At 48.0% G+C, this 12,765-nt stretch overlaps 1 protein-coding gene across 1 annotated transcript in view; it reads right to left on the minus strand.

Moving 5' to 3' along the window:
- myo15aa (myosin XVAa) overlaps positions 1 to 12,765 on the minus strand; it is a 35,798-nt gene that overhangs the window by 20,793 nt on the left and 2,240 nt on the right. The window contains exons 2-13 of the mRNA XM_041071765.2: positions 4,939 to 5,021; positions 4,668 to 4,731; positions 4,479 to 4,588; positions 4,326 to 4,400; positions 3,098 to 3,188; positions 2,129 to 2,232; positions 1,980 to 2,043; positions 1,794 to 1,907; positions 1,544 to 1,705; positions 1,338 to 1,451; positions 196 to 254; positions 1 to 100 (exon numbers count right to left, since the gene is read on the minus strand). The exon at positions 1 to 100 is cut by the window's left edge and continues 24 nt beyond it. Coding sequence (XP_040927699.1) covers positions 1 to 100; positions 196 to 254; positions 1,338 to 1,451; positions 1,544 to 1,705; positions 1,794 to 1,907; positions 1,980 to 2,043; positions 2,129 to 2,232; positions 3,098 to 3,188; positions 4,326 to 4,400; positions 4,479 to 4,588; positions 4,668 to 4,731; positions 4,939 to 5,021 — 1,140 coding nt within the window. The remainder of the gene's footprint in view (positions 101 to 195; positions 255 to 1,337; positions 1,452 to 1,543; positions 1,706 to 1,793; positions 1,908 to 1,979; positions 2,044 to 2,128; positions 2,233 to 3,097; positions 3,189 to 4,325; positions 4,401 to 4,478; positions 4,589 to 4,667; positions 4,732 to 4,938; positions 5,022 to 12,765) is intronic.

Below are 12,765 nucleotides of genomic sequence, written 5' to 3' on the forward strand. Positions count from 1 at the left end.
GGAGATGGAGAGGCTGTGTTGGCGAGGGTACACCTGAGCGTTGATCCTCTCCGTCAACCAGTGGAAGAGCAGCGAGTACAGGATCTTGGCAATAGCATCTCTGGGAGCAAAGATGCGAGTGATGAGGAGAGAAAACAAGGGCTGATCAGGAAATGATGATGTGACGTCCGCAGCTTCACGCCCGTCCTGTCTCACCTGGCGTCGACTGCGCTTTCCACAGACAGTGGAGTGTAGATCTTGTCCCTCATCGTCTCCTGCAGAGGAGACACAAGGTAAATGGAGGCCACGTCGACGTCACCGTTAGCTTCCGTGTGGCTTCACAACCAGTTGAGCGTCAGGATGTCGGCTCAACACAGAAAGCCTGGTTTTTGATGGTCGCTGCAGGATCTGCTTCGCAGCCTGTGTCTGAGATTCGGGGTCCGATCAGATAAAAAACACTTTGTGCCTAAAAAAACTTGATCAGGACACGTGCACACACGTCCGTCGTCCTGCCGGAGGAAATGACTTGGTGCCACACTGGTCTCCGGTTACATGGGAAGCTGCCTGCTTTGTGACCAGGTGATTCAATTATACAGAAGGCTCCGTAGTGTATAAGAGGCTGCGGGTGTGGAAGGCATGGGCCATGATTACATGTGCTTTTAATGTGCGGCTCACGTTTCACCCGGTCTCAGAAGCTGGAGCATGAAACAGACCTTTAGAGACGAGCAAAGGAAGGTCCTGGAAAAAGGATTTCAGCTGATGGAAACGACAAACACCGAGGACATGTTTGATGGATCTCTTCTCCTCTCAAGATGGATTGGACGCAGCAAATTAAAAAGCCTGGGTTTAAATAAGCACAAACTGCTTCATCTGTGACGTAGATCTTCGAGATTTAAGTTACAAACAAGTAGGTCCCAGCGCGGTGTTTGTCAGAGTTAAGTAGAACAAAGTCATGTCTGTAAAACACTAGTAAAGATTTATGAGAGTTTATAAAAATAGTTTTTAGTTTTTGTGCAGTGACGTTTAGTGAGTCTCTTAACTGTTAATGTTAATCTTTGTTTTTTGTTGTTGTTTTTTCGTTTGTGTTTGTTTCTTGACTTTACTGAACCAAATACAAAATAATTATAATTTTGGAGAAAAACTTTATGAAAGAGTTTTCATATTATTTGTTATTTTTCCATATTATATGTTATTAGGTGAATGCTCAGCACTTTCTTTCAGGTTTTCCTTTTACTGAGAATTTAAATAGGACAAAGGAGAATTATAGGTGTGACTTTCATGTAATTAAGACCAACACATGGGTGACGGCGGGTTGGACGATGTCCAGCCAATAAAAGCTGCTGGGATGTCATACTGACTGTGACTTTGTAGGTGATGGCCTTCTGTAGTCCCTCGGGTGAAATGTGCAGCAGCTCCGCCACCACTCGGATCTCCTGAGCACTCACCACTGACGCCACCTCTTGGCCGTCGGTCTGCAACGCAGCCGGGGGGGAGACGCCACCAAACGTGTAACAACAGCAACGGCAGAGGGCGATCTGAATGGACGTGTTCCTCACAAAAGTACCTCAAACTTCTGGAAGTAGACGTTGCCCAGGTGCAGTATGGAGGACAGAACCCTAAAGATGGCCGACTGGTCCTCAGGGCTGAAGTGAAGGATGTCCATGGCAGCGAGGAGGCGCCGGAAGTCTTCTCCATCATACTTTCCTTTGATTCCACAATCGCCGCCCTGCATCAGGGAAAGCACTCACTCACTCACTCTCCCCCTGACGCGAGTGATTCTGTGGCTACAGGCCAACCCTGGAGGGGTCTTCTACCTGGTTGAGATAGTAGTAGGTCTCCGCCTCCTGGAGGTAGAACGCCTGCCTCTGCTGCGAGGGAAGTCCTGCTAGCATCTCGTAGAAGATGTGATAGTTCCTTTCATCTTTGGCCTGTGGAGAAAAATACATTATATGCATTTACATCAACACCACAACACACAAACACTTGTCAGTGTCTGTTACCTGGAAGACAATGCGTGACTTTTCCAGAAGATACTGAGAAGTTATGGCACCACTGATCACACCACTAGAGAAAGACAGAGGGAGAGAGAGTGAATGACTGGAGGAGAAACCGCAGCATGAACGAGCTCCTCTCTTCTGTTCATACTCACTCTTCCAGAAAGACTTCTATATATTTCCCAAAGCGACTGGAATTATTGTTACGCAGAGTTTTGGCATTTCCAAAGGATTCCAGCAGAGGAGCTGCCTCGAGTATCTACCGAGTGTTCAGGTGGCGGGAAGTGATAAACATGAGGAAAGTCACAACTGCAGACTGCAATTCAGGTTTGGTTAAATAATACAGTACAATAATGTGACACACAGGCAGAAGCCCACAGTAAAGCACAGTACACAGTAAACTGCATATTATGTATATTATGTATACTCTTTAAAAAAGTGATATTCTGAACTTAAAAGGAACGACAAGACACAACATATCTGATGAAAACCACAACAAAGCACGGTCACATGTAAAGCGTAAACAAGCCATGCAGAGAAGCCCACTACCTCGATCTGCAGCCAAACGGATGCAGGAGAAAGAGGCGGAGCCTGGTTAGTCAGGCTTCAGGGTTGTGATGTGTTCACATCTAGAGGATGTGTGTGTACCAGGCTTCAACATGTGTGTACTAGGCTTCAACAAATGTGAACCAGGCTTCAACGTGTGTGAACCACGCTCTAACATGTGTGTACCAGGCTTTAACGTGTGTACCAGGCTTCAATGTGTGTGTACCAGGCTTCAATGTGTGTGTACCAGGCTTCATAGTGTGTGTACCAGGCTTCAATGTGTGTGTACCAGGCTTCAAAGTGTGTGTGTACCAGGCTTCAATGTGTGTGTACCAGGCTTCAAAGTGTGTGTACCAGGTTTCAATGTGTGTACCAGGCTTCAATGTGTGTGTACTAGGCTTCAACTTGTGTGTACCAGGTTTTAATGTGTGTACCAGGCTTCAATGTGTGTGTACCAGGCTTCAATGTGTGTGTACCAGGCTTCAAAGTGTGTGTACCAGGTTTCAATGTGTGTGTACTAGGCTTCAACTCGTGTGTACCAGGTTTTAATGTGTGTATAGGCTTCAATGTGTGTGTACCTGCTGGGCAACGTTGGATTTGTGCTGCAGCGCTGCAAGGTAGCGAAGGACTAGTTTGGTGGCCTCCGTTTTCCCAGAACCACTCTCCCCACTGAAACAGAGCAAGACACTGAGTGGACAGATCCCAACCCTTTAGATGAATACGTAAAAGAGCCTCTGTCATATTTTGTCATATTTGGCCTAAAAAAGCAAAAAAGCTGCTGCTTCTTATCTCACGCTTGAGTTCATTCTACTCTCTAAATGTTTGACTTGCGCTGGTCGGCTAAAAACTGAGCTATTACTGGTCACTTTACACCAGACCTCAGTTACCCCTTAACACACACACACACACACACACACACACACACACACACACACACACACACACACACACACTCCTCTGAAAGCCAATCTGCTCCTTGTCCAGACCTGGCTGGGCTTTCCTTACAGGTGTCTCCTTCCAAAACCAGCTAAAGTGCTGCTGTGTGTCTCCGTGTGCACATATTGGTCGAGTTCATGTGACTCTTATAGACACACAGACACACAACGGGGCATTTGAGTGAATACACTGATCAGTAGCTGCAGCTGAAATATCTACAGTCGCTGAACGTAAGTCTGTCAGCAACAGATGGATGGAGACTCGGCTCAGGCTCTGTCTTAGGTTTACTCTTCCAGCAAACCACAGGCACTCATGAATTTACAAACACTGATCCAGCTGGAGATGGAAACTGACTGTTTAAAAGTTGTGCAAAGGTTAAACCATCACAAGTCCAGAAGCTCAAGTTAGTTCCACTAATGTCTGTTGTTCAGAATAATCTTTGCTTTTCCTGGAGACTCTGGACTTTTGTTTCCCACAGCAGGTGCTAATATCATTCTCTCCCCACCAGTCGATAGCCGCCCACATCCAGCCTGGTTCTGCTGGAGGTTTCTTCGTTAGAGATGGAGTTTTTCCTCTCCACTGTTGCTGTCAAATTGTAATTTAACGTTTGCTGTTTGTGGGATTTGTTGGGTTTAGTTGTGTAAGGTCTTAAACCTTATCTTGTGAAGTGCTATGAGATAACTTTGTTGTGATTTGGCGCTATATAAATAAAATTAAATTAAACTGAATAGATTATTCAGCAAATGAGTGAAATGTGTTCATCCTTTCATCTAAGCAGCTGCTGCTCTCTTCTCCCCACAGCACCATTTTGAAGCATGAAAGTGATTAGATGCATGTAGCACAGTGGAGGATATAGCTCCAGCTTCTCACCTGATGATTATGACTTGGTTGTGTTTGGCATCCATCATTTTGGAATAAGCAGCATTTGCGATTGCAAACAAATGCCTGAAGCAGAAAGAGGGACGCTGTCAGGCATTGAAATGGATGCCAGTCGTCTCTGACCTGATAGTAAACATGACTTACGGAGGATTCTCTCCCAGAGCGTGGCCCTTGTACAGCAGCACCATGTCGGTCCCATAGATGTTGTACATCTTATAGGGGTTCACAGACACGAGAATGCTACCGATGTAGGTCTACAAAAGAAGATTCACCAATTAATCTTAATCTTAATCAAGTTCAAAAAGGTGAAGACAGGCGTGTTCAGTTACGTACATAGATGAGCTCCCTCTCAAACCGCTTCCTTACGTTCAGCAGAACAGCCTCTTCGTGCATTTCCCTGGACATTAGCAGAAAAGCAGACATTTCACCTTATCACTTCGTCTTTGAAGATTTACAGGACAATTCAGACCAACCACTGAGCTCCAGTTTCAGTCAATACATATATCAAAGGCTTGAGATGGTTGTAGTTTACTGAAGAGAATCCTGTCCAACCCAATACAAACGTGTTTCTGTTGAATCTAGATGAGTGTGATGTTTGACTCACTCCAGCTGCGTCATGTCTTCCACTCCATCTTCCTCTCTGTGGTCCCGGTGACCCATGTTAGGCAGGCTTCTGATTGAGTACATCTAAATGACACATGCACAGCATCAGGTGAGCACTTCTTAACCTCTCTCCAGAGGATAAAGACATGAACAATTCACTCACTAAAACTAAAATTGCTCTATTTACACCTTTAAAAAACATATGATTGCAAAATAACAGTTCACAAGTTTGTACACTGGTCAACTTAAATATTGTGGACACTTGTCGTGTGGTGTCATGTAACATAATTACTTTTACCTTATCGTACCATTGACCCTGTGGTTCCCCCTCCCTGCTGAGGTTCCAGTCTCCTGATTCATGTCCCCCATCCCCATGCAGAGTCTGGCTACTAGGATCTAGCAGCTCACCGTCCCTATACATAGACCACTTATTGAGGTTCTGCACTGTTCCATGTGGTAGAACCCTCTCAGCACTCCACACATCCGCATCCTGTTGGCCCAAACCCTCTGCTCCAGGACCCTGTGCCCAGTGCTGTTCAGGACCAGATCCTTGAATATGGGGTGACACTACTGCATATGAGGATGGAAGCCTGAAAGAAGAGCTACGGAGGTGAGGGTTTTGCAGCGCGCCAGAGAGGTTAAGTGTACGAGGCTCTGGAGTTCTAGGGGCACCAAGTCGTGTCATGATATTACCATCAGGAAGACGATACTTGGCTCCACGGAGGTTAGGGTTCTTTGATAAAGCATTGGATAGGTCCAATGTTTGGGGTGCAGGCTGAGGCCGGGTCATTAGAGTTCCATTTGGTAAACGATATGTGGCAGATCTGAGGTTCTGGTTGCGGAGAGCACCGGAGAGGTCAAGCGATCGTGGCTCAGGGGTACCAGCAGAACCAGGCTGCCTCAAAGCTGAAGTATCTGAAAGCTTGTAAGAAGCACCTCGCAGGCTGGTGTTAAGTAATGCACCAGAGAGGAGAGGACCTGAGGAGACAGGTGTTTGTGGTTGATTCCGTGAAAACAACGAGGATCCTTCTGGGAGCTGAAACTTAACCTTAAGAAGGTTAGCATTCATCAGAGTACTTGACAAGCCTGGTGATGATAATGTGCTTCCAACATTCTGTGGCTCCTCTCCTGAAGTTGTAAGTATCGAGCCATCTGGTAACCGATAGGATGCCTTACGAACGTTAGTATTAAGTAGAGCAGAGGAAAGCATTGGAGAGGAAGGGGAGGGTGCAGGGGTGGGCTCTGTCCTCGTTATGAGAGTGCCATCGGGCAAGCGATAAGTGGCCTGGCGCAAATTAGTATTGAGTAAAGCAGAAGACAGCATGGGGGATGACAGGGGTGATGGACCTGAAGAAGATATAGCAGGTTCAGTTCTTGTGATCAGTGAGCCGTCAGGTAGTCGATAAGTGGCCTGCCTTAGGCTTGGGTTCTGGAGAGCACTAGAAAGCATCAAAGATCTCCCACCAATGCTGGCCCCACCTCCACCATCAGTGGTAGGTGGAGGCTCAACAGGCCCCTGAGACCTTGTCAGAGTACCACTTGGAAGTCTGAACATGGAACTTTGTATTTGTGAAGTCCGAAGTCCACTAGAAAAAAGTGGTGAGGAGCTTCTTATGGACTGAACAGTGTGTGCAGGCTGCATAGGCTGGCCTTCAGACAGAGGAGGTGAGAGGACATTTGTATAAAGGTTAGCATTGCGCTGGAGAGGAGATGCAAAGGAGGCGCTGCGCAGACGTGGGTTTTGCATCATTGCACTAGAAAGACCAGGAGTGGTATGTGGACTCCCTTCCTGATTGATGTGCATGTTAGGTGAAATCTCCCCCTGCCCTCCAGGTATTGGGGAGGTGCTTCTCTGTAACTGTGAGGTGCTGCTGGAATTTTGCAGGTAAGGATTCTGGAGCGTACGTCCTAAATGAGGTGATAATGGTGCAGATTGAGGAAGGTTTGGAGAAGGGTAAGAACTGTTTGGATATGAGATGGGAGAAGGGACAGGAGAGGGAGGAAAGGGAGCACCTATAACCTGGGAATTTGGTAAGGCATTAGTAAGCATTGGGGACGGGCCTGGCTCCATCATTATATAATCAGATTGAGTGATACTCTGAGATGGTGAAAACATCCCAGGAGGAAGATTTGTGTATTGTCCTGCAGGCTGAATAGTTGTTGGTCCTAGACATTGGGGACTCATAGCTCTGTTAGGCAAAGGAGAGGGTGGGTGAGATAGGTGGTGCATGGGGGAGGCTGAACGAGACAGCAGAGGAGATCGGCGATGCATTAGTTGTGGAGATTGAGGTCTGCTCTGCAGCCTTCGTACTGAGGGCTGTGGAGAAAGAGGGCCGCTCTGTTTCAAAGAAGGCTGTGGTGAAACAGGAGGCACTAGAGGGGGTGCTCTAAATGACTGTCTTGACTGAAGAGACGGCTGGCTTCTAGGCATACGGACTAAGGGCTGCCCTCTACCCACAGGTCTGTGGAAGCCTCTCTGGGGGGTACCAGTTCTCTTTGACTCCCTTAACCCTGCAGGCCGGGAGCTTGTCCTGGTTAACATAGGTGTTCCACCTATGCTGCCCATTTGTCCTGTGGGAGAGCCTGGGCCACTGTGGATAGAAGACCTGAATGGAGCAACATGTTGAGTGACTGGTGGCCCATGCCTGCTGCGTCTCTGTGAGTAAGGGTTAGCCGGAGAAGGTTTCACAGCCCTCATGGGCACATGATTACGACCTCCGATGCTTCCTCTCATCCGGCGAGTAGAGGTTCGATTTGGGAGAGGGCGACTGCTGATGCGTGATGGTGAAGGAGATATAGGACGTAAAGGAGATGTGGGGCGAAAGCTTTGAGGGGGAGACTCCATTGGAGCTCTTTCAGGTGGAGGGGGGGTCCATCTATGTGGGGATGGTAGGGACGGAGAGGGGGAACGTCTCATCATAGATGTTTGTGTTCTACCTTTAAACAAATGGGGTCTAGTGGATGGCAGAGGCACTGCATCTGGAGGCGGTTGTTGTCTGAAAGACAGCCTGGGTGATGGTGGTGGGCTTGCTCTTTTCCTCAGTGATCCCCGGGGAGAAGCTAGTGGACTTGAAAATGGGGACTGGGTTTGGACAGTTGACGGAGCTCTATGCAAACCAGTTCTCCTCCTTCCCGCCATCAGGGGTTGCTGAGTTCTTACTGACATATCTCTCCTGTGCTGCAGGGGAGAAGCTAGTGGGCTGGATGGCCTCCACCTGTCCACTGGGGAAGGTGGCCTTTGACTTGCCATTGAGGGCCGAGAAGCGAGTCCTCTTCTACGTGAGCGAGTGGAGAAGTGGGGATCTGGCTGGATGTCTGTTTGCAAGTCCACGTGATGTTGTGAGAAGCGATGATATGAAGGTGCCCTAAAAGAGCCTGGCCTTAGAGACAGCTGTGGGGAAGGAAGGGTGCTCATTCGACGCACAGGTCTAGGAGAGGCCATTGGTGAATGGAGCGGTGAAGGCATCAGCGGAGGCATTTGTGGCTGCATGGGTGGGACCATAGGTGGGACAACTGGTGCATGCATCAGCGAAGGTATTGGTGGCTGTATGGGTGGGGCCATTGGTGACATGTGTCCTACCTGGTACATCTGTATGTCCTGAGGTAAGGATGGTTGGTACATTTGGGATGTAAGTTGTGATGGTAGAATGGATGGGGAGAGATGGGTAGGAGTAATGGAAACCATTGGGTGAGTAGGCTGAGGGAGAGGAAAGTGTTCCTGTTGAATGGCCATTGGTCCTGACATCGGATCTAGACCAGGAAAAGAGGCGCTTTGTTGACCCATGACGGGATAATGTGGTTGTGCAGGGAGGTATGTGGTTTGGGGTTGCTCATATTCTATTTCTGACATAATTTCCAGATTATTGAGAGCAAGAGCTGGAGAAGGAGGAACAAAAACTGGGGATAAGGAACCAGAGTGCAGAGGTGGAGGCGGCAAAGTCTCCACCTCTAGTCTGTCTTTTCCAAAAAGCTTAACTTGGGGCCTGGGAACCCTGAACTGCTCTGTGGGAACTGGTTCAACTAGAGGGTACAACGTCTGCTCCTGGCTGTATAGCCTCGCTGCCTCTGCTGCAGCCAGCCCAGCATCCACATAGAAAGGCTGCTGATAGGGGTTAAAAGTAGCAACAGGCTCGGGGTAGCCCAGCATTGGGTCAGTATACAGGCCAGAAACTGTACCATAACCACCGAATGAATCTGATATTGCTCCATTATAACCTACATATGGGTCCATGTAACCTCCGAGCTCGTATTGTTCATAGTAAGCATCCATTGCATTGCCAAAGCAATCGTACGCCTCGGGCTCCATTGTGTAAAGCAAACCATCATCACCGTAGAAATACTCCACCTCTTCTTCGCCATAGTAATCATCATACTCATCATTGTAATAGTCATAGGGGTGACCGTAGTAATCCATATTGTCATCATAGTACAACTCATCATCATCATAATAAAAGTTTCCCTCATCATCGTAGTAACCATATTCATCTTCCCACTCTTCGTCGTCATAGTTGTCCATTTCGTCTCCATAAGGGTCGTAGGGATCATAGTGCCGTCTCAGATAGCCTCCAGGTCTATGCCTGTCATAGTAATCCTCCTCGTACCCATATTCGTCATCATCATACTCATAGCCCCCATTGTAATAATGTGTATGCCCCCCCCTTGTGTCCCTGCTAGCAAACGACAGGCTCTTTCGCCCCCGTCCTCTGGCCCGTCCCCCCAGACGACCTTGGCCCTTGGTAGTCAGGAACCGCCCTGTCAACCAGTTGGTCGCTGCAGCTATTCTTCCCACCGTCCATCCTTTTCTCTTGAAGGTAGGCTTCTCCTTCTTTTTTCCAAACATGCCTTTGAACTTCCCTCCCAGCCCCTTGGCCTCAGCCGCCATGTTTCCCTTTCCACCCAAACTGGATAAATTAATAGTCTTTTTTTCTTTGTCAGCATCGTTCTTCTTATTGAACAAGCTGAAGCCAGACAGACCTGGCTTTTTGTCCCCAGGTGATTTAGAGCCAAAGCCAGCAAAGAGTTTGCTGGCGCCTAGAAGCGGTTTAGCGCCACCAGTAGGGGGCTTCTTCTTCTTGGAGAGTCGCAGGAAGAGGCGGGAGGTGGTCTTGAGGTTTCTCTTTGGTTTGGCTTTCTCTGGCTGCTTAGCGGGGAAGCTGAAGGGGGAGGCCTTCCCTGTGATGCCTGTGAGGGCTTTGGAGGCTCCTTTGAGGTGGGCCTTGACGTCTGGTGTTTTTGCTGCAGCCATGTTCTTCTTTTGTCCTTCTGCAGCAAAGCCCATCATGGCCTTGGAGGCTCCTTTGATGTGGACATCACTCATCTTTTTCAGATTCATTGCCCCCATCCCTTTCTGTGGCCTCTCCTCTTCCTCTTCCTCATCGGAGGCAGGAGGCCTTGATCCCTTCACAGCCGTAGCCTTCGATGCACCTTTTAGAGCTGCTTTCCCTTTTCCTTTGCCCTGCTTCTTAGGGGCCACTTCTTCCTCACTCTCCTCTTCCTCAGACCTCACCTCCTCTTCTTCCTCCTCTGAGCCTTCCTCTGACTCACTGACGGGTTTCTTTCCCTTTCCCTTCTTCCCATCATCCTTCCCTTTCCCCTTAGATGCTGGTTCCTCTGCTTTCTTCCCCCCTTTTTTATCGTCTTTGCCTCCCTTCTTGTCGTCCTTTCCTCCCTTCTTTGGCTCCTCGGTCTTGCCTTTCTTGGCAGCTGCTTTTGAGTCACCCTTTTTAGGTGGCATGATGTCTCAAAAATTAAATCACACTCAATAAGAAAAAAAACATTTCCAAAATGTGCTAAAAAAAGTCAGTTCAATGTTAAATCATACTTTCATGAAGTCCAAAACATCATTTTTTCATGTTTTTCTTGCTTTTCCCCTGAGACACAGTCTGTGGCACACCGTTAGTTGTTATATATATTATGTACACTGAGATAAACACAAAGCACAGTCGTTCAAAACACGATCTCGTAATGGAGTCGGAATCTCGGCCATCAGCGCTCACTCGCGTTTCAGTGCGTCTTCAATCCTCAGAAAAAAGTGCTATTGTCTCTCTGTGTGTAAAAAGAGATGGGAAACAGTCTCGGAGTGTTAAAGTTTAAAGAGCCGCTGCTTATTAAATTTAAAACGCTACAGATGATGGAGTAATCTTACTAGTTGCGGCGTCTCCTGCCTTTGAGTGAGACTTTTAGTGAAATCCTTTAGTTAAATCCTCCTTTGAGCGACCTCCAGGGTCACACCATGGATAAAAGACCCTGCTGTCCCAATGACAGAGTCAGTGTAGTCCTTTGTGCGTCCCCCATTGTTAGTGCGTCCCGTGAGTCCAGCAGTGCCTCCTCATCTTGGCCGCCGCATCAACCTTGGCAGGACCAGGAGAGCCGCTGAGCCTCAGCCTTCGGGGGTGTCCTCCTCGCTGTCTGGGTGCCTTACATCTGTGGCTGTAACCTCCCACATCCACGTCAGCGCGCCGTCGTGACCTTCTTCAACCTTTTGCATCTCTCTCTGGTTACTCCATCTGCTCCTGCGCTTGGACTCATGCGAAGCACAGCGCATGTGCACACGGGTGTGTGTGTGTGTGTGTGTGTGTGTGTGTGTGTGTGTGTGTGTGTGTGTGTGTGTGTGTGCGTGCATCAGTGGGTGTATCCCCACTTGTGGGTGCAGAGGGTACCTTAATGCAGCGACTCCCTTGCTTGGGGTAACCCTATCTGCAGCCACCTGTATGAATAATGCAAGCTGGCTGAGCTGTTGCTAAACTGTGTCTGAGAGGCGAAGCCACACGAGCCAAAACAGCCGCATCGGCAGCGCCGGCACGAGCGCCGGCCGGGTGACGTCACCGCACCTTCAGCTTCACGCACATGCGAAACCCAGATGCACGTTGGGAGTTCTTAACGGATGGAGCTGAGTTGACTGTCTGCTCTCTGACCCGTTGTTAAGGCCTCCAGCTACCTGACATTACAGGTTAGAAATATTTCAGCCTATTTTCCAGTTTAAGCATCATTTTCTTCATTTTAAGCTTTTTGTGTGGTCATTGGTCGTTTTTAACTTGGTTTCTAATGAAAATAATAAGTCATAGAAACGTTAACACATTCGTCTTGCTGTCACACTTGAACTCGATCCATCACTGCCTTCACTATAATAAAGTGTGTGATACTTATATAACTGAGATGAGCTGGTGTAAGGAGGCTGGTAATTGTCTGATACTAATTTAGTGGTGATGAGGAGACATTCCTAGAGGTCATCTCAGTGACAGATGAATGTTTAATGAGTGCCCTGTGTTCTGCCTACGCAGCATGGATGAAACATTTATCATTGCAGGCGCTAAATATAACCCATAGAGTCAACTCTGGCCTGCTGCCCAACTCATATATTATACATGCGGGCTTGTGTCAGAGGTTAAAAGCCACCACACGACACATCGGATGAAAACCAGAGTAAGAAACACAAATGGGATTCTGTCCGTCAACTGAAAGACAAACATTGACGTATTTATGGCGACCGTGACTCTTCACTATCTGCATAATAACAATATCTGGTGTCATTTGTCTGCAGACTGTGGGACGGGGAGAAAGAAAGAAAGTTGGCGCAGAGGAGAGTTCAAAAGTTCTTTGCTGTTATCAGATAAACACAAACAGGTAAAAAAGACGCACAAAGATCTATTCGATATGTGTGATGTGTATCTGCTGTCTGGCTGATGTGCTCCACTGACTGAGTGAACTGGTAATGAATAGAGCACGGATGACAGCGATGGAGCGGGTGCAGAAAGGCGAGAGGGAACCAGGCAAAGGTAACGCAAGGTAATGATGATTCCAGGCGATACTGAAGAGGAACCAGGTGAGC

Source organism: Betta splendens, chromosome 8 (genome assembly GCF_900634795.4).
Source record: "Betta splendens chromosome 8, fBetSpl5.4, whole genome shotgun sequence".
In the NCBI taxonomy this organism is placed as follows: domain Eukaryota; kingdom Metazoa; phylum Chordata; class Actinopteri; order Anabantiformes; family Osphronemidae; genus Betta; species Betta splendens.